General features: G+C 33.0%; 4 protein-coding genes across 4 annotated transcripts; 3 read left to right on the top strand and 1 right to left on the bottom strand.

Annotated features, from left to right (window-relative positions):
- The first annotated feature begins 158 nt into the window (after positions 1-158).
- On the top strand, positions 159-887 carry LOC134241790 (caveolin-1-like). Its single transcript, XM_062723810.1, has 2 exons — positions 159-244; positions 496-887. The coding sequence occupies exons 1-2, from the start codon at positions 179-181 to the stop codon at positions 823-825; spliced, it is 396 nt and encodes a 131-aa protein (XP_062579794.1). The 5' UTR covers positions 159-178; the 3' UTR covers positions 826-887.
- A 6,843-nt stretch (positions 888-7,730) lies between these two features.
- On the top strand, positions 7,731-8,730 carry LOC134241789 (caveolin-1-like). Its single transcript, XM_062723808.1, has 2 exons — positions 7,731-7,871; positions 8,404-8,730. The coding sequence occupies exons 1-2, from the start codon at positions 7,806-7,808 to the stop codon at positions 8,728-8,730; spliced, it is 393 nt and encodes a 130-aa protein (XP_062579792.1). The 5' UTR covers positions 7,731-7,805.
- A 10,444-nt stretch (positions 8,731-19,174) lies between these two features.
- On the top strand, positions 19,175-22,444 carry LOC134241787 (S-crystallin SL11-like). The gene is made up of 5 exons (XM_062723806.1): positions 19,175-19,508; positions 20,614-20,706; positions 21,025-21,140; positions 21,517-21,624; positions 22,095-22,444. The coding sequence occupies exons 1-5, from the start codon at positions 19,373-19,375 to the stop codon at positions 22,248-22,250; spliced, it is 609 nt and encodes a 202-aa protein (XP_062579790.1). The 5' UTR covers positions 19,175-19,372; the 3' UTR covers positions 22,251-22,444.
- A 311-nt stretch (positions 22,445-22,755) lies between these two features.
- Positions 22,756-26,554, bottom strand: LOC134241785 (glutathione S-transferase 1-like). The gene is made up of 5 exons (XM_062723805.1): positions 25,893-26,554; positions 23,732-23,827; positions 23,500-23,615; positions 23,198-23,302; positions 22,756-23,053 (listed from the first exon to the last, which is right to left on the bottom strand). The coding sequence occupies exons 1-5, from the start codon at positions 26,023-26,025 to the stop codon at positions 22,889-22,891; spliced, it is 615 nt and encodes a 204-aa protein (XP_062579789.1). The 5' UTR covers positions 26,026-26,554; the 3' UTR covers positions 22,756-22,888.
- Between the last annotated feature and the right edge of the window lie 513 nt (positions 26,555-27,067).

Below are 27,067 nucleotides of genomic sequence, written 5' to 3'. Positions count from 1 at the left end.
ATAGACGTATATTTGCTTGTGGTTTTAGTCCATTCTTTTAAAAATATCTGGTTAATCCCTCATTAAGACAGATTAATCTTTGTATCTATTGTCAACAAATACTCAAATTGTTAGCAACAACGGGTACCTCAAACAACAACACTTCATCTTCGAAAATTAGACGAAAAACATCCCAACAATGTCAGGAGCAGAACCAATTGATTTAGAAGACAGGGATCCTAATGGAATAAACTCTCATCTAGGGGTAAGAAAACAATTTTAAATATTGAAGATATGATTCATGCAGAGGGAATATATTAATCTAACTAAACTTTGAATTTATTTATAACAGTACTATAATTATTACCGATTTCTTTTTAGTATCCAAAACTATGTTAAAAGTATATTTTAATATAACGGGATCGTTTGAAGATAGATAGTTTCTTGCGTACATATATTTATCTTCAGAAATTTTAGGTAAAGATGAAGCTCGATATTTATTAATATTTATTTCAGACCCTTCATTTCAACGATGTGATTGGAGAGCCAGATGGTACCCACAGTATTGACTGTGCCTACAAGCTCTCACACACCTGCTTCAATTTGTGGAAAGGCTGCCTCTACAAGCTCCTGACATTCTACCTGGGATGCTGCATAGCCGCCGAGTGGGGCTGTGAATTTGCCCTTATCTCCTTCTCCCATGTGTGGTTCATCAGTCCATGCGTGAAGGTTTGCGAAATCAACTGCGGACTTTGCCAGAGGCTGTATGCTAACTGCATAAACTGCTGCATCGTGCCATACTGTGAGGCAGTTGGATCAGTGTTCCACCATTTTAAGAGAACCTAATGATTTTGGTCTATTCCTCTTTATGTAACTGCAATGAAATTGCAATGAATGTTTTGTTTCCTTATTTTACTATAGTTACAAATTGCAAATTTAAAAAATGCTCTGTTAATGCTGGAATCATTGCTTTTTTAGTTTTAAATGTTTATCCTTGTTCTTTCTCTTTTATATGGATGTATAATAATTTCAAAGAAATTTGCTATTGCTTTTTAAAAAGAATTTTTTAAAAAAATTCAATATTATAGCAATACATTTTCCCCCTTGACATATATGAAAGGTAACTAAAAATGATTTTATGAACCAATGTTTAACAATGTATATGTTCTAATAGAAACTCAATTCATTTCTGATTAAGTTACATGTATCTACAGTTGTACATTGTAAGTTATCGCTAAGTGAAGGATTCCAGATAAATATATCTGTAAAAAAAGTTTATATCAAGCAAAAATATGTATGTTAATTTACATTTAAATTCCTCAGATATGGAAAATGCGTAATATGATTGTGTTGGTTGCAAAGTTGTAACCAACGAGATCATCTTGGATTTGGTAGTAAGCATCAAATAATGTTTGCTAGCGCTCTTCTAGCGTTGAGGCTACGTAAGCTCTCCGTTTAAGAGTTTAGCACCTAGTTCCATCTGATTGTTTCGTTTTCATTATACCCTCCGCTTGAAAAGTGGGAGGGTATATAGTAATCGGTATTTCCATCCGTCCGTCCGTCCCTCTGTCCGTCTGTCTGTACGTCCTTCCGTCTGTTACGCTTTGGGGTACCCATCTCTTATCCGCAACTCCTCTCATACTACTGAAGGAAATTTGATGAGACTTTCACAGAATCTCTATTACATATTGCCATTGTGCACCTCCTATTTTACTTTTTGATCTGACAGATATTTTGGATTTTCAAAAACAAAACATGGACACTGCCATTATATTCATATGGGAGGCGGGGGGGGGGGGGTTATCATTTAGTGAGCTCATTGCTCACAGTACCTCTAGTTTCTATAGAGTAAATTTATACAGCTCAACAAACTTTTTAAGCTCACATGGTTTTTTCGCATAAATTAAGGTCACATTGTTATAATGTAATATTGTGTGTTGAGACATCAAAATACATTTTAAAAGTATTTGTTTACATTATTTGAGTTTTATTTCATTTACTAAAACATAATTCATACAAATCAATTGCTAGAACTTTAATATATGCTTGGCTGAAAAATAACAATTATTTCCATTTGATTTTTTGTAGTTTCTTGCCAATTGCAGCTGTCTTTTTATCCATTCTTTTGAAAGCAGTAGCTCTTTGCAGAAACATAGACAAGGGCACAGTATAGCTACTGTAACTTGTATTTTCTGTATATTCGACTCTTTAGCGCATGGTGATAATAGTATTTTTCATCTGTTTGACTGCTCTGTAGGTGGCATTTTTCAAAGTCACCTTCTAAAAATCTAGAATCATGAAAGATTCATCCCACAGCAAAATTTTAACGTTTCAAACCGTAAATGCAGAAGAATTTTCCTTTTTATAGAAAAATTTACTATTAAAAAATAAACAATACTTCATTATCCTACTCTGTAGTATGGTTCCTCTCTGCAATGTTATCCCTTTTGGGTGCTACATTTCGACAAAACCCACATGAGTAAGGTAAATGAGCAAAGAATTTTAAAAAGTACGTAAGGGTTGCCCGCAACCCTGTGTCTCGCCTGCTGTCGCTGTGGTTAGTAAGAAATGATTGTCTGATAAACTGAAGCATTTATTGACATTTCAGAAGGAATAACTCAAAAATACAATAATAAAGAAATGGAACAGCTGACTTAATATCTAATCCCTTGGCGATTATATTGGCATTTATATATATATACATATACCCTGTAAATTCACAAATTATTGTGATGTTTTTATTATTGCGAATATTGCAACGTGTTATGAGTCGCAATAATTTGAACTTGCATTTTGAAATCAAATCCACTGTATATGTATCAAGTCATTCATGCAGAAAATGTAGGTGAAGATTACCTAATTATGGTACTGATATTGTTGGTTACCCATGATGTGTAGACTGACAAATTATCATGCCACTATAAGTTATAGTTGCTGAGATATGGACCTCCACCATAAATTTATGCAAAGTCACTCATGCGGAAAAATGTAGGTCAAGATGACCTAATTCTGGTACAGGCGTTTGTGGTTACCCATGATGTATCCACTGACAAATTATCATGCCACTATAAGTTATAGTTGCTGAGATATGGACCTCCACCATAAATTTATGCAAAGTCACTCATGCGGAAAAATGTAGGTCAAGATGACCTAATTCTGGTACAGGCGTTTGTGGTTACCCATGATGTATCCACTGACTAACTATCATGCCACTATAAGTTATAGTTGCTGAAATATGAACCTCCATTATCAATTTAACCAAAGTCATTCATGCAGAAAAATGTAGGTCAAAATGACCTAATTCTGGTACTGATGTTGTTGGTTACTTATAACCTGTACAATGACAAATCATCATGCCATTATAAGTTATAGATGCTGAGATATGGACCTCCACCAAAAATTTAACCAAAGTCACTCATGCAGAAAAATGTAGGTCAAGATGACCTAATTCTGGTACTGACGTTTGTGGTTACCCATGATGTATCCACTGACTAATTATCATATCCCTATAACTTATAGTTGCTGGAATATAGGTCTTCACCATAAATTATCATGAAAAAACTAAGTCCAACTTAAGGAAAAAATACGGAAAAATTTGAATTTTTTTTTTCAAAATCATACTTGGGATATAAATTTTTATCCATACTGAATATTGTGTCCAAATTTCAAGAAGACTGAATAAAATTTGAGAAAGTTATTGCAGTTTATAAAACTTTGACATTTGGGTTAACCAAAAGTTGGACGCCGACGACGACGACGACGGAATCTATGGTCGCTATGTCTCGCTTCGCGACATTCGTCGCAGGCGAGACAAAAATACTCACCTTTAAGAAGAAAATTTAAAATTTTCAACTACATTGTATCAAAGAAAGCACGTTTTATATTATTTGTGAAAAACCTATGGTAGAGGCCTATAGTAGAAACATCGTACCATTCATTGATAAATTCCCCTCTAAAACATCCACTTTGGAAACTTAAGATAATACTTTTAAAGGACATTTATACTTGACATTATATATGTAATACAATGTAGGGCTATGTCATCGTTCTGAGGTTCAAAAATAGTAATTTTTATTACAAAAATGTGACCTTAATTTGTGCGAAAAACCATGTGAGCTTAAAAAGTTTGTTGAGCTGTATTTATTTTGCGAAGGATCAACATAAAGCAATGTCCGTCTCACATGCTCGCAAGCAGTCACTTACAACGAAATTGTTTTCTTTATCATTTTGAGTTATCGTCCATTTATAGAATTATAATGAAACATGGTGATATAACGAACAGTATTTAAGATCAAAAGTCCATAAAACAATACAAAATAGAAGCAGAGCAAACACAGACTTCCAAAACATCAGAGGTTGTATCAGGTGTCATAGAGGAGTAAGCATCCACCGCCGACTGGTCAAACCCGCTTTGTGTTCTTTGTCATGGTCGGGAAAAAACGGAAAAATACATCGTCAATTCAATGTTTAAATAATGGACTAACAATTAGGATGAAAAACGTCAGTCAGCATTAGATTCGATGATATATTTTATTTGCTGACAAGTCATGGTATCGGCCATAGAACATACGAAATTATGACTTTAAATGAGAGTCCTGATATTTTTGTTTCATCAAATTGTTTGTCTATAATTTACTTTGCTTTAGACATTGTTTATATACGTAGAGCATGCTCTTACTATCGAATCAACTGAGATATATAAACTCCGTATGAAGGAGATGAAGGCAGTATGGGAAGTTGACGAAAGAAAAGTTAAAGTCGTCACGTTTATGATAGAGCTAGGCTGTAAGATTACCATTTACGTCTTTACCAAGTAAAATGTCCAACTATTTATATAGAAGAAATAAACAAAAAATGATTTTAATCACATTTATTTTTATAATGGCGATTGTTGGTCGTGGTTAAAATATCCAAATATGAAACAGATGTGTTAGACTCTGGGGTATCTTTTATCTCAAGCTCACTAGGATATATCGTATCGACATAGGAATGGAAATTACAATTGTTAATACGTCGTCGATATATATAACTGTCGAGTTCAAGTGTTTCCTTCTTTTCATGCATAAGTACATGTATTTGCACAAATTCTATTTCAAATGAATACAAAAATATCCTGCTACATGTAATAACGGGGAAAATTGCTACCCATAATATAATGAGGACACAAATATATTCAAGCTCAAAAGTCCATTACACAGTACAAAGAGGTAAATTAGCTAACTCCATAAAATGCTCCTGACATGGTACAAATAAACTGACCAAGTCCTTACGTCCTATTTGGAACTTCAACATAATGTGGAGACATAGTGCTTTCATTTCCTATAAAAAAAAATTATGAGTCCAAGTTTTATTACTCAGGCTATGTGAAACTACAATGTTCCTGATTTTTGAAGAAAATGAGTGAATTTGAGTATCTTCAATTATTGATTAAAACATGAGCCCACTGCGATCCAAAAAGTGTTTTATGAATTAGAAACTTCCGAAACAGTTCTTTTATTGTAAGGTTAAATATTTAAGATCAGAGGTTGGGGTTATACGAAATATTCAAAAACGGCTTAGAATTATGGCCATTTTAAAATAAATTTTCAAGATTTGAGGAAAATGACGCAATTCATGACGTCAAACATGTAATACATGGACAAGAGAAAAAATTACATCATTTTTATTTGAAATGAGGTCACCGAGGGTCCAAGTGAAATTTAACATATTTTCAACTAAAAATGAGCAGTTCTGGTTTTTCAGAAATTCACAGGGCCAAAAGAGGTCCAAGATGAACCTTCTTCTTCTGAACAGAGCAAAATATCGGAGATGGAATCGAGTGTCATGTATTTAATCAGCAAGATTGTTTGTTCAAAGATAGAGTAAACAAATTAAATACATATCATTTTATAGTGTCTGATATACGTACATGTAATATGTAAAATCTTTTAAAAACATTGTGAACATTCTTAAGCAACTATCAGATATCAGATCTAGATATGTTTCTCATGGAAAATTCCCTGTACATTCTTTTAAGTTGGCGTTGTCAATGTGTCCAAATATATGTAATCGAGGTAATTCGTTGTCAAACGTAGTAAAAAAGCAGTAACGAATTAAAGATTTGAAATATTAATTTGAATCTTTTACGGTTCAAATTTTGATACATATGGTACGCATTTCGATAAAATTATGCCTCTTCAGTGATACTCTTATCGAAACTTTGGAAATCCAAAATACATAATTAAAAAACTTTTAAGAGCGAAAAATAAAAACGAACAAAAATATGTCAGAGAAAAAATAACCCCGAGAATAGAATAACTTTACATAATTCTTATACAAACTTCTCATGCATGTTATCACAGTTTTTTAAACATCCACTGATGAAAGTAATTATGTTTTGGTTTTAAATATGGTACGCTGTACAATGGCATCAAATAGGTTATTTTAAACATATGATGTGCGTCTTTTTAAACCCTGACAAAATCTTTGAAACAACGAAGTTCTGATGAAGGAAAAAGCTTTCGCTTAATCAATTTGGGAATATAAATGTAAAACATTCCTTCTATTACATTATCCTGGTCTTATATTTAAAATACTTGAACTATATACAAAGTACGAAATCCAGCGCGGATCCCAAATCATTCAATTCTATACAAGTTGTGGATTGCTCTATCCTGAAAATAGCAAGCAATGCAGAAAATTTCTCTAAGTTTTTGCATTTGTGTGCTGCTCAAAGTAGACAAAAATATAGAAATGCCTAATTACACATTTAGTCAACAATACCCAATACATGTACACTTTATCCTAATGATATTCATATCTAAAACAGGATTCTTACAGTTTTGATTTCTCCTTCAGTTGATAAAAAAATTCTTTGTCAAACATGTATCACTTTACATACTAGAGGTTTTAGTTTTAAGTTGAGGATAGCATTTTACTCCTGGCTAGTGTACATATATATTATGCAATAAATAACATTTATTCTGAGGGTTATGTTTACAATTTTCAAATACAATTTCATATCGTGTTATTTGTTGGTCTCATTTTTTAAAATCAAAAATGAAAATAATTTAGCATTTTCAGAGTTATAAGAAATGCATGTCTTAATTCAAAAATTCTTTTCTTATTTTACACAGAAAAAAATACAGTGATATCAGCTACAAACTCTTAACTGAATGAGAATGTATGCAAACTAAACTGTCAAAAATACAATGAACAGCTCAAATGTAAGAAATAATTGTACGTAATTTGTGAATTGAAAAGATAAAAAAAATAATTATTATAAAAGTTTGTAAAAAGGCCATAGACGTGTTTCTTAATTTTCGTCTTATTAAATTGAGAAAAAGAGAAAAAGTTCTCTAAGTGGCAAAACAAAAAGGAAGCAAAAATAAGGAGGGAAAAGGGGTTAACAATTCGTTTGGGTTATAACACCTTCGATTATTCTTCTTTTTTTATTTCAGGCATAGCTTATGAGGTGTTTTGACATTCTATTATTTTTTTTATCTTTACCCGTGTCTTGACCTATATCAAACGGTTAACAATCTGTTACAGAAAAAAGTCAAAATTTAACACGATTTGTTGTAAGCATTTACTTCTTTCTGAATAACGCCTTCATTGTTTGCAACTTTTCTCATTCGAAAGATTAACCAACCCTGATCGGATTTCGTAAATGCATACAAAAGAGTGTTCTAACTGAAATCTCTTTTTCTGCAGTAGATTAATCCTTCATTAAGTCAGATTAATCTTTGTATCCACCATCAACAAATACACAAAACGTTGCCAACAGCAGGTAGTCAGTGAAAACAATATCATTTTATCCTTACAATTCAGACGGCTAGCATCCAATAATGTCCGGAGCAGAGGAAGTTGATTTGGTCAACAGGGATCCTAATGGACTAAACTCCCATTTAGGGGTAAGTTTTCAGAGAATACACAAGAGCCTCGTAAAGTACGCAATATTTTTTTCACATAGGACGAATGTCTTCAGATATAAGTGGGCCTCTCCGAATTCGAAACGATTAAAAGGAAAATTTATGTTCAAGAAGAACTTATAGATAATCTTTATACGTCTTTTCATTCTTATCTATTAAAGTAGCTTTCTGTAAATTTTCGAATGATTTTTTTAATTTGGAAAGAATATGGACAGCTCTTCTTATGAAAAACAATCTTGAAATGTCCTTGACTTGCATCAGGAAGAGTAATTCATTTTTCTGACTTTGATATTAAAAAGAAGACATTCTATAAAACAATTGAAGAACATATGGAATTCAGGACATTATGAAAAAACAAGTTCTTTTTTACCTCTCTGAAATACTGCTTTAACATATGTATATAAAACAAAACATGAATGTCTTTTATGAAAAGAAATCTGAATGTATTGAGAAACTAAATATGTAAATGAATCGTTTGTTACGTTTTACTCATGATTTTTGACATTGTTTTTAGACCCTCCATTTCAATGATGTGATTGGTGAGCCAGATGGTACCCACAGTATTGACTGTGCCTACAAGCTTTCACACACCTGCTTCAACTTGTGGAAAGGCTGCCTCTACAAGCTCCTGACATTCTACCTGGGATGCTTCATAGCCGCCGAGTGGGGCTGTGAGTTTGCCATTATCTCCTTCTTCCATGTTTGGTACATCAGTCCATGCTTGAAGGTTTGCGAAATCAACTGTGGACTTTGCCAGAGGTTGTACGCCAACTGCATGAACTGCTGCTTCGTGCCAGTCTGTGAAGCGATGGGAACAGTGTTCCATCATTTCAAGAGATAATTTAACTCTGAACAATTTCGTTTTCTTATTAGAAAAACATTTTCGGTATTGTTTATTTATTTAGTCATTTCAGTCACTTGCTTTCGAGTGGATCGTAGTGTATATTTCTCTTTCCATATCTTTTGAATGTAAACAAACGCTAGGTTTGAACCTTTTATCTGATTGTTAACAATATTGTACATTTTATAATGTAAATACAAAGTAAAGGATGCTATCAAAATATATGAAATGTTTTCTTCTATATACCAAACAATACTAGGAACAATAACTACTATAATTTGAGTCTTCTTTGCTGTGATAACCTGACCGAAGAAATGACCTTAGCAACAGGTCAAATTATCTTTATAGATTGAGGAAATTTCAGACTTTAAATTACATCAAAATTAATGAAAATTCAGTCATTTGAAATGTATAGGTAACAAAAATCAAAGTACTGAGAGTACTGATAGCGGAAGCAAGATTGCTAGTTCTCATGTGCAAAACTTTCATGACACATATTTGAAGCATAATCTGTTTTAAATGGGGGGGGTGTGATAAATATTATGATGGATTGTAGTATTGAAACCAAGGAACAAGAATAAACAATATGTCTCCCTTTTGAAGCAGATACATGAGAAGTGACGTCAATAACAATATGAACATTCTAACATTTATTATACCCCCCCGCTTGAAAAGTGGGAGGGTATACTGTAATCAGTATGTCCGTCCGGCCGTCTGTACGTCTAGCTGTCCGTCCGTCCATTTGTTAAGCTTTGGGGTACTCATATCTTATCTGCAACTCCTTTTATACCACTGAGTGAAATTTAATGAAACCTTCACAGAATCCTTATTACATATTGCCATTGTGCACCTCCTATTTTACTTTTTGATCCGACACATATTTTGGGTTTCCCGGCCACAGCAAAAGATGGACTTTTCCATTATAATCATATGGGAAGCGGGGGTATCATTTCGTGAGCTCATTGCTCACAGTACCTCTAGTTTTTATTAAGTATAACAAGTTAAAATTGAAATGCAAGTTGCAATACATAAAATTTGTAAGATATGGTTTTGGGGAACAAGAAATGGATAATTATAAAATTTCACACAAAAATGAGAACTAATGAGTAATAGAAAACAATAAATATCACAACTGCTTTTGGTTTTTTTTTTTATGTGTATTAAGTTTCAGTACCAATGAAACAAAGTCTTGTTATAAAACAGCAAATTATATAAGGATGCAACATACATAGAAGATCTTACATAGATTTACAATGTGCTTGTGGTTCTATGAATTGTTTTCATTCAATACATATATAGCCCAGGTAGAACAAATCACAAGTCTCTAATGCTGATGACAGGTGAACACTGTGTCATGATGTCCACAATAAATGGGATATTTTTTCAGGAGAGCTTCTACCATGGTAAGCCCTTGAACGCCAGACAATTTTATTTTTATTCGTGTGGTAAATTTGTCTTTGATGATTGCAAAATATTGGTACATGTACACACATCCCAATATCAGTGGTGATTTCTTTTCTGGAGATTATCTACACCATTCCCCTCACAACTGTCTCATGGCAGAATTTTCTACAAAGTGTATAATTGAAAAAAAAAATTAAGAATATCTCATAATGTTTATTTAACAAAAATTATTTTACAATGTATCCGACTTTCAATGAATGAAATCAAGGACTTCAAATAACCTTTTATGATATATTTTAATATATTTTCTAGGGAAGTCAACTTCACCAGGTACTTGATCCAAGGTCCAAGTATCGAATACTAAAAATAGGTACTCGTTTATTCGGATGTATATTATTTATTATTTCAATGTACACATTTTTACCAAAAACTTATCAATTAAAACTAAAACATGCAAATGGTAACCTGTATGAATTTTAAAGGCGGATTCCGCCTGGAATTTGGGTGGAATTGAGCAGGAATTGGCAAATTCCGGGCGTACTTGAGGCGGAGACGGAATTTTCAAAGAGTTACGCCTCAGTAGAAGAGACGTCTTACAGGCGTCATTTGTAATTTCCGGGCGTCAATTGCCAAGTTCAGATTTTTCGGGCGTAAAATGGCAGGAAAATAGAAACAAAAATTACGCCTGGAACTTTCAGGAGAAGTAAAAGCCTCTGATTGGTCAATTTAATTATCAATTAAGAGTCATTTCAGATAGGAGGTTAAGGTTGAATTTGATCATGAAGGAGGGAGTTTAGTGCGAGTGAAACAGGAAATGCAGATATCTCAATGTTAAGGCTTTTACACTTCTTGAGGATGACACAGTGTCTGCTGGTAGGTGTGATCATGAATATCTAGTACATTTTTGAGTAAATTTGATTATGATTATGTACAATGATAGTTATAACTGGTTGACCCTAAAATTACTTTAGATATTTGAGTTTGTCCTTGCACACATTCTGAGAAATATCAGTCTGATAGAGGCCGCAGTGAGAATCTAACTGTAAACTGCAGAGTAAATGAAGAATTGTATTCAGTCAGTAGCTAAAATGTTTCAATATAATTATTGAAGTGATAAAATGTACAGGTATTGTAAAAAAGTTTAATTTTAAATACACACTCAATCATGGTGGTCGTGTTTTAGTGTCCCTATAATACACAAAATTCATGTTATTTTTCTATACTTGTTAATGATATATGTTAATGACCTGTCATTATGTTTTCTTACAGTTCAAAAAGCTAAATTTTTAGCTTTAACATTGTAAATCATAATCTGAATGTTTTTTCTTTGTTAACATGGTAAATATATAGGTTTTTAGGTCACATAGTATTATATAATAATAAGGACATTCCAGGCGTAATTCTATTCCAGGCGTCATTTTAGTTTCCAGGCGTAATTTTTTTTACGGGCGTCATTTATTTTTCCGGGCGTAGCTCATTTACATTTTTCGCCTCAAATTCATGCCCATTTACGCTTGGTTTCCGCCTAAGTTACGCCCGGAACCTGTGTATCACAATATATGTAGAGAGACAAATTGACGCCTCTCCAAGTACGCCTCAATTCCCCCTATATTCCAGGCGGAACATTTCGTACAGGTATTAGCATGTCTTCATCTACACCTAGCTGTAAAACACCCGCTATCACCTTGATCTACATTCATTCATTCATTGAAATCTGACATGCAAAGAAATTAATGCCACTATACCCACTTCAAGAGTAAAGTGATATAGAAATAACAAAAGATTCAAAACTGCTGAAAGTCAACATGTGTAGTAAGTTTAGTGTAAGTATACTGGAAACAAACAACAAATGAAATAAGATAAGACTAGCCATCCTGACCAACAACATCTGTCCCCTCTCTTTGGCTAGTTATATAACCTACATGTGTACACAGCAGTTTGTCAAATAGATCCAATTAAAACAACCTTTTGTAATTTTGGGTGTATTGTGCATTCGTGTTTTATTTGATAACTAATTTTAGTACCAAAAAATATTTCCAATGGAATTGATAATCATTTGTACATGTATTACATTGATAAACACGATAAAATCAGCTTTGTGGGTTAGCAGAGCTTAACTAGGCTCAAGAACAAACTTCTATCTACAATTTACCGTGTAACTGTGTATTCAATTGGGAAAAAGTCAGATATCGAGTAAGCGATTATTAAGGGGGCCGACTATCGTTTCCATTGCGCAATATTTCGCGCATCATAGTAAAATGAAGCGTATTTACTGTTTTAATGCAACTTTATTCGCTTAATTCTTAAAATTAAACAAAATTAAGAAATCATAGGTATGAAAATGTAATTACAACTTGATATAATTGATTTTTTAACCGATATTGCAATTGATAGGTAGGTTGACGTCGTTGCAGTGTGTTTTTGACGTTATGATAATCTGTAGCTCTTAAAGAATGGGTAAGAAAAATATTATTAAAGAAAAAGTGATAAACATACGCTCTTGAAATTTCAAACATAGAAATTAGAGAATATTCGCAATATTTTTATTATGTTTTCATGTGAATCCATTGTGTACGTCATATTTTGTAATACTCTATAAAAATAGTAAAATTTGCTAATTTTTTGCATTTTGAGATGCCCCCTCTGGTAACAAGACGGTAGAATTTTGCGTTTCTTACATACATTGTATAATATAGTATTACTCATAAAATATTATAGTTTGAACAAAATGTCTATTGTAGTATTTGTATAATTTGCTTTAAAGTGCTAAAAATTGGCATTTTCCTATATAATCCTATAGTAAATGTACCTGTATTTTGAGACGGTCCCTCAAAAATACCTGGACGGTAGATTCCCCCCAAACTTTGCATGTACACTGAAGTTAATGTAAGTTATATATGGTATAAAAATGAAGAGTTTCGCTATTGTAGTTTTCACACAATAGAACTATAGTCGGCCCCCTTAAATATTAACCTATTGACTACCCTAATATTTTTTTTAATCTTTTTTTTCTCTCTCAAAAGCCTACTATTATAAGTAATCATGTATTTGCATGTATTTAAAAAAAATGAAAATAAAATAAGTCAACAAAAATAAGAAATGTCAAAATATACTTTCAAAAATAGTATTCGGTTCATCTTTGCCATCATAACAAGAAAATTTGTTATGCTATCAAAAATATGTATCATAACTTATGAAAAACTTTTCCACTAGAAATATAATAAATTGATGTACTCACCTTCAGAAAAGTGTTTCTGGTTGTGCTGAGTTGAGTTTTCTTCTGCCATTTAGAGGTGACACAGAGCAAATTCACTATGCAATCTTAATTATATCCCACTTTCTGTTAGCTGCCACTGTAGCAGGGACACATCTATACAGACTAAAACACAATGTAGTTCTTATGCTTGCGTCTTAATTTCTGTCCAAATTTTACAGTTTTGGCCCATCCTTCAACATACATGTATTTACATTAAATGAGAAAGAATATATAAATGTATACACAAACTCGGCATGATAATTCCTCAAATAATTTCTCCCAGGCATGTAATCATGGTAATTATAGAGTACCAGTTCGTTCGATAAGACCCGACCATATAACAGCTATCATATTACGATATCTAAAGCATGCCTGCATAGGGAGGCGACATTCTCAAGTTAAAACAATAAAAGATAAGGGTGACAATAAAAGATAGGCTAATCACACAGCGTGCGTTACCTTGCTTATTTTGAAGAGAAGGCCCATCACTTCCAATCAACCATTGTAAATCATTTGTGCTCCATGTGCATGGGTTTGTTGACAATAATTTCACGCTGAATCGTCTATGTTAGATTATTACGCGAATGTAGTACATAGGCCTATATATAAATAAATATTAAAACAATTGATAAAAGGAGTTACATACCTCTTTTCTTCTATTTTATGCAATATTATTGAAAAGATTAGTTCCTCAGTAGCTATGTACCTGTCATTAATTCTTAAACATAATTACCTACTTGAACTATTTTGTCCCTCGTAGTATTTCTAAAGATCGCTTCAGGACCCCGTGCTAATCAAATGTTGATCCCGATTTGTTTATGTTTTAGACATACAGAGTTGTCGTTCGTTCTTCTCTCAAACGTGAAACGTATCAGGAGTACTAAAGTAACTTTTCGTTCTATTGTTAGGCTGTTATTTTTATTGGACTTTTTTACATTAATCAAAATAAATTGTTAAAATAAATTCGCCATAACACACGCTTTTTGATATGATAATAACGATAAAGATTGGGAAGGGGGTAGAATATAATTTAGCGGGTTGTATGCCCTTAGTTTAAGATACATCCGTTTGGAGTACCACGAAACGGGGCAAACATCTTGAGAGGTCGAAAGGTCAACAAAGCAAATGCAAAAGGCGGCTTCCGCCTAAAAAGTAAACGTGTTCTACAAATATAACACAATGAAATTACAACTTTGAATATTTTTACTATAGACACAGGTAGAAAGAAAAAATATTTTTCCATTTCATTTTCTGATTGAGAGTTTATTTGATTTTTTTCAATAATGAGGTCGGCATCCTTCATTTACCACCTTAATACAATTCATTAGTCAGAAGAACCAATTTAGAATGCTAGTAAGTTTTGCGACTTTAAAAATTCTTATCTGTTGCAAAGCCAAAAAAATGTGTTGAAAATTTGAATTTTGAATTAGAAAACTGAGGACAGCCTTTCCTTTAGAATGTAATGACAATGTCGGTAGTGTTAAAAATCTTTACAGTCCACAGTGCAACATTGTAAATGTGATGGGACTAGAGGCATAACCGTAGTGATGGGCATCGGTCTTACAATAAACCTTTAATTTGATTCATACTGCCTCATGTAAATCAACAGTTAGGTCTACATCATATTCGCACCAAACCTTACACTGTCCCTTTGAAACTTTTAAATAGTCTTCTTGAAAAGTTCAAGAAAAACCCATTTTCTGATTCCTCGACACAAGAATATAGGCTCGGATCTGTGATTATGGATATTGAAAATCATAGGCTTTTTAAACCCCCGCCTTTAACAGAAGAAAATGTAGCTAAAACAATCAGTATTTTCCTTAAACTTCAATATGCCATATAGGCCCCAAAGCTGGTTGCATTTCATTGACGATATAGAGATGAAGTGAATGGAATCGACAGCCTCGAGGCATTCATTACGTTTCACCTTTCATCTGTCTATCAAATTTACAGTAGACGTATCTAATTCGAAAAACGTATTCTTAGATACTACATCTACCCTGATTGATGATGAAATCGAGTTCACTCTCCACACCAAACCCACAAACTCCCACCTATATCTTATGCCCACTAGCTGTCATCCCTCACACACTTTTAAGGTAGTGCCTAATGGTTTAACCACCAGAATTCGACGCATCTGTTCGTCCCCTACCTTATATCAGGAGCAAAGTGGTCTTCTTAAGTTCCACTTATGGAAGAGAGGCTACAATCCCCGAACCGTACAAACTGCTATTGATGAGATGGCGGGACATGACAGGCAAAGCCTATAACGCTAGAAGGAGAAAGACAATAGCGGCAGGGTCCCTCTGGTAATCACATACCATCCCGTCCTTAAGAACCCTAGCGGTATCCTTCAAAAGAACCTACCAATTCTCCATTCAAACAAACGAATGGCAGAGGTCTTTAAGGAATCCCCCTTGGCTGCATACAGACGCCCAAGGAACCTAAAGGACATGGTAGTAAGAACCAGATTGTACAACCCGTTACCTAACGGGGGCTTTAAAATTTGCTCTGACAGAAGATGTCTTCTTTGTAAGCACAGCACTGACGCAGACAGTTTTAACAGCCCCGTTAAAGACCGCAGCTACAAAATACTGGGGAATTTGTCCTGTCTACTGACAACTGCATTTATCTCATCAGTTGCAAAGTTTGCTCCATACATATGAATTTTGATCTATTATGAATTTGGAAATGTTTTAGAATATTTATCTGGTAAAAAAAATAATACATAGGCGACAGCTTCCCCTACTTATGCAGCAAATTGAATATACCTTCGTCACTTGCATACAGAGTTCATGAACTTCATATTATCTCAGTTAATTTGATAGGCAAAAGCATGCTCAGCGTGTGTACACATTCTAAAACGAGGTAAATTATTGACAAACAAGTAAATGAAGCAAGAATATCAGCACTCTCGTTTAAAGTCATCATTTCGTAAGTTCTATTGTCGATACGATGACCTTGTCAGAAAACACAATTTATCACTGAGTCAAATGCTGACTGACGTTTATCATACTAATTGTTAGTCCATTATTTATACACTGAATTGACTGAGGATTTTCCAGTTATGTCCCGATCATGACAAGGAGCGCAAGGTGAGTGTGACCGGTCGGCAGGGGATACTCACTCCTATATGGCACCTGATCCCACCTCTGATGTTTTGGAGATGCGTGTTTGCTCTGCTCCTATTTTGTATTCTTTTTTTTAGATTTTTGAACTTGAATACTGTTCGTTATCTCCATATGTTTCATCCCTTCTGATTTACATTCTTTGAAGGGACTTTGAGCATGAATACTATCCTGTAACGTGCAACGCGGCCGAGCTTGGTGTGTGGTGATATGTCTTGCATCACCGAGGCGTTACACTTAGGTTCGTTAACCTGTTAACTCAGATTTTTGTTGACCAAATCAAATATATACATGCAATTATATATTTAACAATAGTACAATGGGTTTCTTCTTGATTGGACAACCACTAACTGTGGTCAATGGGTGTCTCCCGCAATGAATTTCTCTGGACCTGCCACTCTAAAAGTACTGCTATTTCCTGGCACTTCCCCCACCTTTCTCTGTGCTATGCCACCTCTCTGCCAAACCAAGTAACTGCCTTATTCAGACCTTATGTACGTTGGCTTACTAAGAAATACTTAGCTGTCCCTTCCCCGCAACCGTCTGTCCTTTTCAGGTAATGGAATAGTATAGGAGAAAACGCAAGCTAAGGTTTACTCACTCCGTTACCATAGAGGTCTCCTAAGCTTTCTATAAGGCAGCTTGTATTCCTCAGTGCAGTCCCAGTACTAGTTCATCGGCAGTTTCAAACTACTTGTATGATCATAAAATTAATATTTTTTAGTGTTTAAGATATTTAACAAGACGTACGTCTAACGTTTTATACGAAACTAAATCACAAAAATCAATTTCCGTTTCAATCCGTTATCTAAATATTTCATCATTTAATATAATGAAACAGTATAAGTATTTAGTAAGAAAGATGGTTAAAGAGTTTTAAAATGTACGTTATAAAAACAGTTTTTGTTATTTTTCTTAAATGCCTTTATATCATTTATAATTATGAACATACACTGCCTCCAGTCATGTAACCTGTAGAGTTTCTAGAAAGTGTATTTTGGAAAATTGACCCGTACATGTACATTGTATTTAGGTTCAATCTCGTTTTTAAAACTTTCTTTTGCATGTCTGTCCTTATTTCAAAATCTTTCAAGAAAACTTTATAGTTGCTGCTCACAGGAGCTTGTTCTGTATTTTTTTCAAATCAGAGATTAATACCCTGATAATGACACAACTATAGGTTATCTTCATCTACAGAAACAAGTTCCTGTGTTACTGCCTATGCAAGCTCATTTAATTATATTAAGAATGAGTTTTATTTTCATTATTCTTTTATTCTCATTAATTTTTGTTTCGATGTATGATTTTCCAAATTAAAAGACATATATTCTATGTCGTATTTTCAGTAAATATCAGCATGCAGTGAAAATCTATAGCAACAACAAATGTTTTAAACTCGACAATTTCAAAAGCCAAATAGCAGCCCCTTGTCCGCGTGAGAGTCAAACCTCTTATCAAATAATCTATGTTCCTTAACATGGTCAACCCAACAGCACCTTCCCTATTCCAGTCCTGCACCATTTTAGCAAGAAAAAGTGGGAAAATCGTTTCTATTTAAGATATACAACCCAAAGGAATCCAAAAGTGTACGATGATACGTGTTACCTCATGTACTACCCCGATGCATTTCTTTAAGGATTGACATGGATATATATCAACTTCTTGGATTCGACCCGTTAGATTGCTCATATAAACATAAAAGGCAAATAATGGTAATATATATCCAAAGCTATAGAGAGTCCACCCATTTCACTGAAAAAATATTGATTAAGTTTTATTTTAAATTTTGCAATACGTATTTTCTTTCTTTTTTTTCCTTTTTACAAGAAGGGATGCCTAAGATAGTTTTACTTGTAAATTATTATTTTTCAAAAAAAAAAAATGTTGCCATTTTCCCCTATCTAGGAAAAACAATAATTCTGTAGATCCTCTAGTACTCTAGTTGTCATCTTTACACACAAAAAATACATTTAACTCAATTGAATATAAGCATTTATTTTATTTTCCGTCTGTTTCATCCGGTAAAACACCACTACAGATAGCCAATGATTCAATTTAATAGAATAATTGCCTTGGCTTTTTGTGTTATTTCTCTTCATTTTAGCCAATGAAAGACAACTCTTGCTATCGAGAGTTTTCCTCTTTAGTTTAGAATTTTACTCAATACCATTATCAATGGTATTGAGATATAATAATAAATACAGTGCCACGCCAATAAACAATGAATTTTGGTGCTTGTAATTTGTTGTAAAGAAATAAGATCTCTTTCCATCCCTATCTGCCTTTTTTTGACGAAATAATCAATTATAGCCAAAATTGAAACAAAAATTAAATCGTTAATTTAAGATATAAGCTCTGTCACTGATACTTCAGTAAGAATTATAATTTTTCTAAATTAAAAAGCTTAAAAATTAAATAATTTTAGACACGAAATATAGGGTGTTGCTTTAATATGTAACCGAGAAGAATTAATCGATATTTACAAATAATATTAATGTAGACTTTGTTAACCTCGCGCTACTACTGTATCGATCTTTTCAAATTTTCAATTTATTTGGAAGATCAAGAAGAACTGTAACGGAATTTTGCCGAGTAATGAATCCCAGGACTCTTCGTTTACAAAGAGTAGCTTTTAAGTTATAGAACAAGCAATCGCTTTGGAGTAAACTACCATGATTAGCGAATATTTGAGTAACTTGGAAGTAGGAAAACAATCGTGATCGGATGTCCCATATCCCGACCCTGGTATTGCCACACTCTCAATAAAACATTCAGATTTAAATGCGACCACAAACATCACCACTCGCCATTTTGAATCAGATATAGAGCTCGACAGACGACACTAAAGAATAAGATGCCTAGTACATATAAGCTCTATTATTTCAATGCAAAGGGGAGAGCTGAAGTCAGCCGTTTGATTTTTGCCGCCTCCGGGATAAAATATGAGGATATTCGGATACAAGGTCCGGATTGGCCCAAAACAAAACCAAGTGAGTTTATAAATGAGTTTTATGTAAGGCTCAGCATGAAAAGGGGCATCGAAATAACATGTTTGATGTATCAAATTTTCTTTAAAACGAGAAAACTGTCATCTTTTGCATTTTCAAAATGATGTTTGAACTTTAACTTAAAGGCGGCATTGCACCTCCTGATTCGTATGATGAAGGATCCTAGTCTACTTATATTTATACAAGCTTCATCTATACGATAGAAGGGGGTTTTGATCCGCGCCAGTTTCTCTTTAACCTTCACATGACCGATATTTTGCGATACTCTTCAAAACAATAGTATTTTCTGATGGAATGTTAAGAATTATGATTTTCAATTAGCCACAGAATGGTGGAGCAAATTGTTCTTTGATAAAAACCATTAAACTAACCATATGCAAATGTTGAACAAGCTAATATTTAATTTAAAGTTCAGGATATCAATACGTTTCGCTTTATTGAATCTACATGTGGTTTCAAATATTTGTAAAAGGGTGTTTCTCGCATATTTGTGTCGTGGGTTTTAAATTATGGCATGGATTAGTTTGTATTGAAAATGTATTCATGAACTGTGAATCGATGTACAGCAATATACTATGAATATAAAAGGGAAACAAAATGGCGAAGGGATTTTTTTTTATTTTTCCCGCCAAAATATTTGTCTAGAAGAATCACATCACAGTAATTAAATCTGATTTCTGAAAGGGAAATCTTTAAATCTATATCTATAATATAAATGTTTCTATAAATGTATCTATGTTTTAAAATATTTGAATAAATTATCCACAAAAAATATCTGTATATGGATGAACATATAGTTTGACAGTTCAATAGAGCAGTATGACAAATAGTCCCTAACTTAAATTGTTATTTTTAAGAAAAATCACCCAGCATTACAAAAAAAATTCTCTTTTGAGAAAGATTTGATCACCACCCACCCCACCTCTTTCCCCAAGAAGTAAAACAAAATCAATTTAATGGATGTAATACCGGGCGCTTTTAGCAGAACAGATGCAAGGGAATAATAAATGTGGACTATTTCATGATTCAAAATCAGGTTGTTTTTTTTTCAAATTCAGTTATATTAAATGTGAATGTTATTTTGTAGCAATGCCTCAAGAGACCATGCCTGTGTTGGAGATTGACGGTAAAAAGATTCCTCAGAGTAGAGCTATAGAGCGCTTCTTGGCTAGGGAGTTTGGTAAGTCACTGTGATGTATTATTTTTACACAGTATATATTAATATAGTCCCAAATCCAATTCCCGCCCAGTTCCACTGAACAGCATATATATAGAAGTGACAGCTGGTCCCTCACTCGTCCGAATTTGCCTTGTAGAACTGCTTTTAGATAGAAAGTATTATAAAATTTACAAATGCAAGTAGGATATAAAGAAAAAGTCCCCCTTATTGTTCTGACATAAAGGTTAACTTTTTATATATTAATTAACTCTTAAGACTCATGATGGTGCATCCCATCCCATCCTTAAAATATTCTTAAAATATGTTTATCCTTTTTAGGACTTTATGGCAAAACGAACATGGAAAGTTGTTGTGTGGACGTGATATGTGAAACAGTCAATGATTTCTTTGAGAGTCTCCGACCTGTAATGTTTGAAAAAGACGAAGCCAAAAAGGTATAGTCTCTTTATAGGTCATTTTTAGTAATATAATGCAATCATTGTCTCGCCCACGATCCGAAGTAAGCTCGGGGTAGGACTGTTACATTTTTACCGCTGTAAACGATAAATAAATGTGTTTACAACAATTAAGATGACAGCTATTGGAGTTGTCTCCCGTAGAACTAAGAACGCGAGAAGGAAAATAAATTCACATTGTATTAATCAGATGAAGCATTGTACAGACTTTAGATGAAAATTGATGCATTGTATAACTTCATCATTTTAACGTTGAAATTCTATGTACGTACATGATAAATAAATTTTTAGTGTTAAGCATAACATTGACAATGTGTTAGTTTCTATACATTATGACTTTTACTATATCTTGTAGGCAGAGTTAATGAAGAAATTCCATGAACAAGTTCCCGTGTATATGAAAAGAATAGAAGATCGCTTGTCACTGAACGGAGGGGGTAACGGGTTTTTAGTGGGACCATCGGTAAAAAGCAAATGTTATATCTGTTATATCATATATATAAAATGTATAGACAATCTTTGGATACATTAACTAATTAATTAACGACTATTTTGAGCAAAAATGGAAGCGTTTATATTTTAAGCAAAAAAGCACCTACCGGTCAGGTTTTGATATTGAATATTTTAAAATACTTTTTTCCTGCTTGGTGGGTTTAAATTTAAAAACCTGATTATCTCTCACGAAAATATATATCCTTAACTTTTTCTATGGAACATAATCTTAAATATGTTTTCAAATGAAAGTTTTGGTTAGTTCCCTACTGTACAGATCATATAAATTATCATTCTTGACGTATTTAATTTTGATAAAAAGTAATTATTTGATCAGAAGAGAAGTATTTTATCCATCGCCATCACGGATTTTATATTTTTGTTTGTTTTAAATCTTTATGCGACACTGTTTAATAATATCTTTGTTTCTCTGATATACAGCTGACCCTGGCTGATCTGACGTTTCTAAGGTCCTTGGATGCTTTTGATAAATTTGGGCTGAAGTTAACAGACAAACTGGAAGCTTTAAGGAAGAGGATTGAAAGTCTACCCAAAATTCAGGAATATCTCAAATCAAGACCAGAAACAGAATTTTAAATTTTAAGTTGTTGCATAATAAATTATAAAAATTAAAGGCAATGAACTTTATAATAAAAAATAAAACTTTTTTTCACAATAAAAATATTGATAACCAACAGATTTTAGTTTTAACTTTGAATTGGCATTACTAGCAAAAAAAATTCCTTTGCTATTTGTTTGCTTCACCTGACCACAGCGAGAAGTTTGAATAAAATACAGTTTTCGTTACTTATTTTATTGAAATTTTATGACGTTGAACAAAAGTTTTCATTGTAAGCCTACGTTAAATGTTGAAATTATCATGTGTCCAATAATAAAAAGAAACAAAGTAAAAGATTACAGGGGTGTATTTACACTTTTAAAGAAATAAATAATTTAGATTTTTTTTTTTCAAATAGAAACCTATTTATATATAGAGTGTAGAAAAACAACAATTTTTGAAAGATGCAATATAACAAGTAGACACACAGCTACAATATATCGATATTTCTTTTTATTTGACATTTTGGTGTACATTTTTCATGTATAACGGCGTAATTTACATGTATTTTGTGTTTTCAAGTGATGATTTATAAAAGTACATAATCTTTAATAATTATTGTAGATGTGCTGTATAAATTAAACGTTGATATTATGAAAAATCTTTAAGATTTATACTAGTAAAGAGTGACTGGTCTCTTTTCTAAGTATTTTCTTATGTTTGATGTTTCTGCCACTCGCTGTCTATGTGCCTCTAGTTGAGGAAATCCCTTGATAAGATCTGGATAGTCACGCGTATGAATCTCCATGACGTCATACACAGCAAGGTCACCTAGTGTCAGCTATAACACAATGAAAAATAAAATAGATCTCTTTTAACTAAATTACAAATAAAAAATGGTTAAATCAGTAAAAAAAAAGTTTAAGACAATTATGCATGGTTTTTCTTATATAGTAATAAAATAACGATGATATTGTAAACTTACACCGTCTCCAACCATGTAACCTGTTGAGTTTTTAGAAAGTGTATTTTGGAAAATCGTCCAGTATTTAGGTACTATCTCTTCTATAAGCTTTTTCTGTAAGTCTGCCTATAATTCAGGAATTCAATATGATTTCATATGCTGCTTTTCTTTAATATACCGGTACGTTTTCTCCTCCTTATATTTTTTTAACAATACGGAAAAAGCTGAAAGCGTTTTTGAAAATATTGCTCGAAATATTTAAAAAAATAAATAATCCTTTTCATTGCATTTTGCTTTTGTGAAGGCAATTTTCAAATGTGTACCTTTTTTGCCTCATCTTGTTCTCGAAAAACCTTGACCCACTCTGCCCTTAAATCTTCTGTCGTCTGCACGATTACGTCACATTCCGCATTTTCAAGATTATTCTTTCCACAAATGCCTTTGAATGATATAAGTAAAAGTTATTTAGACGAAATCATTTGAGAACTAAATGTATTAATAATTTTTACAGAGCATTATTGAAAGCCTTCAAAATTTAAAGAAAGAAAAGCTTACCGAATTCTTTTGCCAAAAACCTTGCAATTGCTAAACTCTGAGGTAATGTGACTTTTCCATCTATCGTTAGAAGCGGCAAATGTCCCTGGGGTGTATCTTTATAAAAGAAAATAACAAGAATCAAAATAAAAAGCTGTTTACAATCATGATTATTCAAATTGTTACTGCTTCTGTAATAGAAATGATCAATGTTATATACATTAATATAAAAGAATATTTTACAAAGTAAAACAATTTAAGGTTCATCATGCATTCTTGTGCTTTACATTAGTTTATTCAAATTTTTAAATTTATTTAGATTTATACAGTAATTCTTTTTAGGGGTTAAAAGACCCCCAACCCAACCCACCAACCCCCGCACCTAATACACCCATTTCAATCCTCCATCACCTTTGCACGAAATAGGATGAACAATCCTCAGAGGAAGTAACTACGTGTTGACCAACATTACCACACTCGCCATGATATTCATGTCTTAAAGGATTGGTATGTATGACTACCTTCCTCCATTGTAAACTCCCTGGATCAGCGCCCAACCATTGATTATTACATTAAAGCAACACAAGTAGTTTGATTGACAAATTACGAAAATATATCCAAAGAATTCATATTAAGACGAGCCTTCAAACTGAATTATTAATGAGCATTGATTTACAATCATACAGTGCATGTGCAAAATGAGTTATTTTCTTATCAAACACGAGTATTAGAATGAAATGGATAAATAAGATAGTGTTGCCAAGCTTGTGGAATCTCTGTTAAAGTTAAGTGTCACCAGTGCTGTTTATAGGAGGGTTAATCTTCCTCGATAAAAGACCGCAAAAAATTATCATTATTTGTCACACAGTAGGAAGGTTGAACTTTACTCAAACAGAAAAGAATATTGTTAGATTATTAACACCAGCCCTTCCTCATCTTTACATGTGCAGGCAGCACATAAAACTGACTCAGAGACAATTGATAAACGATTACGTACATCGGTTACATTAAAATACTTATTTTTTATTCTGTTTCATTTTGTAAAACAGAACTTTATATAGATCGTCATTCATTTGACATCGATCAGAAGACAGGTGTACAAAAGAGAGTCAGCAACCAGAACAAAAACGTCGAATATTTTAATAATTGATCACCAAAAAAAAACCCATCAATAATGGAAATGTATTATTTTTCTGTTAACAGTCTGTCAAGGATATCAATATAATAAAGTCGTGAAAAATATATATATGAAAGCACAGTTTGTTAATCTATAGCAAACTAAACTCAGTAAACTGTGAACATCTATTATTATTATACTTTCATGTTAAATACTAAAATCTGATTGGTTTAGACGCAGTTAACAATCTGTTCTATTACCCTCAGCCTTAGCAACACACGTGACAATGGGTAACACAACGGCAATGCCACATGCGTGGAAATTATGCGCGTACGGTTCACCGTAGAATTATTCAAACGTCAGTTGCGCGTTTGAAAGAACCGGAATAAACTTGACGTCAATAGAAGCTTGCGTCCGATGTAGCTTACTTGAAAACAACAAACGACAGACGAAAAACTTTAGATGATAAAGGACTCGTAGAGTATCAAATAAACAATACAGAGGTCAGTAAATCTTTTCCGAAGTAGCGGGGAGTTTGAAAGCTTTCTAAACGTGAACGAAAAGGTGATCGACGATTTGTATTGCTGACATAGTAAATCAAGAAGACATTCAGTATAATAAAATAAATGGTGCCTGTTTTGGAGGGTAACAGTTCAAATTGATACCCCTCGGAAAACCATTGTTAACCTCCGCTGACGTGTCGGTTGACAATGGTTTTCCTTGGGGTGTCAATTGAAACTGTTACCCTCCAAAACAGGCACCATTTATATACTATAAGATGTAACGTACAAATCATTTTATTCAACATTAATTATGTAATAAAAATCTTTGTAATAGAAATTGGATATTCAGAACGATAACATTAGATAAGGCACATTGTACGTTTACTGTACATTAAAGAAAATAAAAATAAATTTGTTAAATGAGTATTCTTTTTTAATTTCTTTTATACATGGTTAAAGAAATTAGTAATGAAATATAGTAAAAGAGCAACTATTTAACAATTAAAATAATAATAATATAAATAAATTTACATCTAATATTTGAAGATGATTTTTATCTTACTTGGTTTAAGCGCTGGCCATTCTTCACGTTTAATTCTGTCATCAATATAACACACATCAGCTGCGGCAAACACCAAGCGTGAAATTTCTGCTCGTCCACGAATGTCAAAATACGTTAATTTATATTCCACCATATTGCACCAAAAGCGAGGAAAGTGATAAATACCTTTGGCGGTTTTGTCAATATCACTATTTTTTACACTTACAATTACGTTACACGACACTCAGTTATTTAGTGTAGGTTAAATGGAAGACATGGATTTCTGATATCATTTACGCGAGTTTTATTTACAAATTGAAGGGGCTCCAAAGGGCTGTGTCACTTGATATTAAACTAATTGGTAACAATCTAAAATTATTGGGAAGATCAAATTGTACTCCCGGAAACATATTGTAGAATGATTTCACCATATCCGGTATCGATGAGTATTGAGTCACTCGGTGTATTTCTTTTATTTCCCTGCATGCATTAAACTTCCTGTTCCAAACCTTAAAATTTAAAGCATTTACTAGGAGATTGCGTTGTTGACAAGAAGAGCTTATCACAGCTATTAGAAAATCTTGTCGGATACCACGGCAAAACAAAGTGACACAATTAGGTACTCTTAAAGTGATTTCTGAAGGTTTTCCTTTCATGACCTGTATATCGTAAGTTGTACTGCGTTTCAAGTGTTTATGGTATAATTAGTTTAGCTGAGGCTTTGATTGATGTCAAACACATACGAAAAGATGACGAGGCATCGATTCGTGAATGTTCGCGGTATTAAAATTAACGTGCACAATATATCAAACAAAAAGTATTAAATATAGGTCTTTGAAAATTAACCCCTGTCCTGACGCACTTATTGTTGTAAAGGATTTTTTTAAGGTTAAAATTTTACCTAAATGCTCAGTGAGCTAGTAGATGTGTGGTGCTATTTTCACGTTTTTGCGTGACTAAAACAGGTAAAAACTGCGGTATCAACTACAGCTGAATGTAAACATTTCATGTTACTACTCTATAAATATGATCATTTAACCATGCTCTCGTTTTCAAGTTAGAAAAAAATTATCTAAGTTAGAAACTGCTGAGACAGTTGAGGGTGATTTCGATATTTGTTTTTTCCAAGATTGAAAAACAAATTATTTGATTCAGTTCTATTTTACAAAGAACTGTCATTATATGACATAAGAATG

Source organism: Saccostrea cucullata, unplaced genomic scaffold (assembly GCF_032062105.1).
Source record: "Saccostrea cucullata isolate Sc308-1 unplaced genomic scaffold, CSIRO_AGI_Scuc_v1 ctg2728, whole genome shotgun sequence".
NCBI classification, from domain to species: domain Eukaryota; kingdom Metazoa; phylum Mollusca; class Bivalvia; order Ostreida; family Ostreidae; genus Saccostrea; species Saccostrea cuccullata.
The sequence above is the reverse complement of the archived record's forward strand: the minus strand, read 5'-3'. Positions and strand labels throughout refer to the sequence as shown.

Coding starts and splice junctions, on each gene's coding strand:
- LOC134241790 (XM_062723810.1), top strand. CDS start 179: ATGTCAGGAGCAGAACCAATTGATTTAGAAGACAGGGATCCTAATGGA. Junction 245..495: donor GAATAAACTCTCATCTAGGG/GTAAGAAAACAA, acceptor TATTTATTTCAG/ACCCTTCATTTCAACGATGT.
- LOC134241789 (XM_062723808.1), top strand. CDS start 7,806: ATGTCCGGAGCAGAGGAAGTTGATTTGGTCAACAGGGATCCTAATGGA. Junction 7,872..8,403: donor GACTAAACTCCCATTTAGGG/GTAAGTTTTCAG, acceptor CATTGTTTTTAG/ACCCTCCATTTCAATGATGT.
- LOC134241787 (XM_062723806.1), top strand. CDS start 19,373: ATGCCTAGTACATATAAGCTCTATTATTTCAATGCAAAGGGGAGAGCT. Junction 19,509..20,613: donor TTGGCCCAAAACAAAACCAA/GTGAGTTTATAA, acceptor GTTATTTTGTAG/CAATGCCTCAAGAGACCATG. Junction 21,625..22,094: donor GGTTTTTAGTGGGACCATCG/GTAAAAAGCAAA, acceptor TCTGATATACAG/CTGACCCTGGCTGATCTGAC.
- LOC134241785 (XM_062723805.1), bottom strand. CDS start 26,025: ATGGTGGAATATAAATTAACGTATTTTGACATTCGTGGACGAGCAGAA. Junction 23,616..23,731: donor GTTTTTGGCAAAAGAATTCG/GTAAGCTTTTCT, acceptor TATCATTCAAAG/GCATTTGTGGAAAGAATAAT. Junction 23,054..23,197: donor GTTACATGGTTGGAGACGGT/GTAAGTTTACAA, acceptor ATTGTGTTATAG/CTGACACTAGGTGACCTTGC.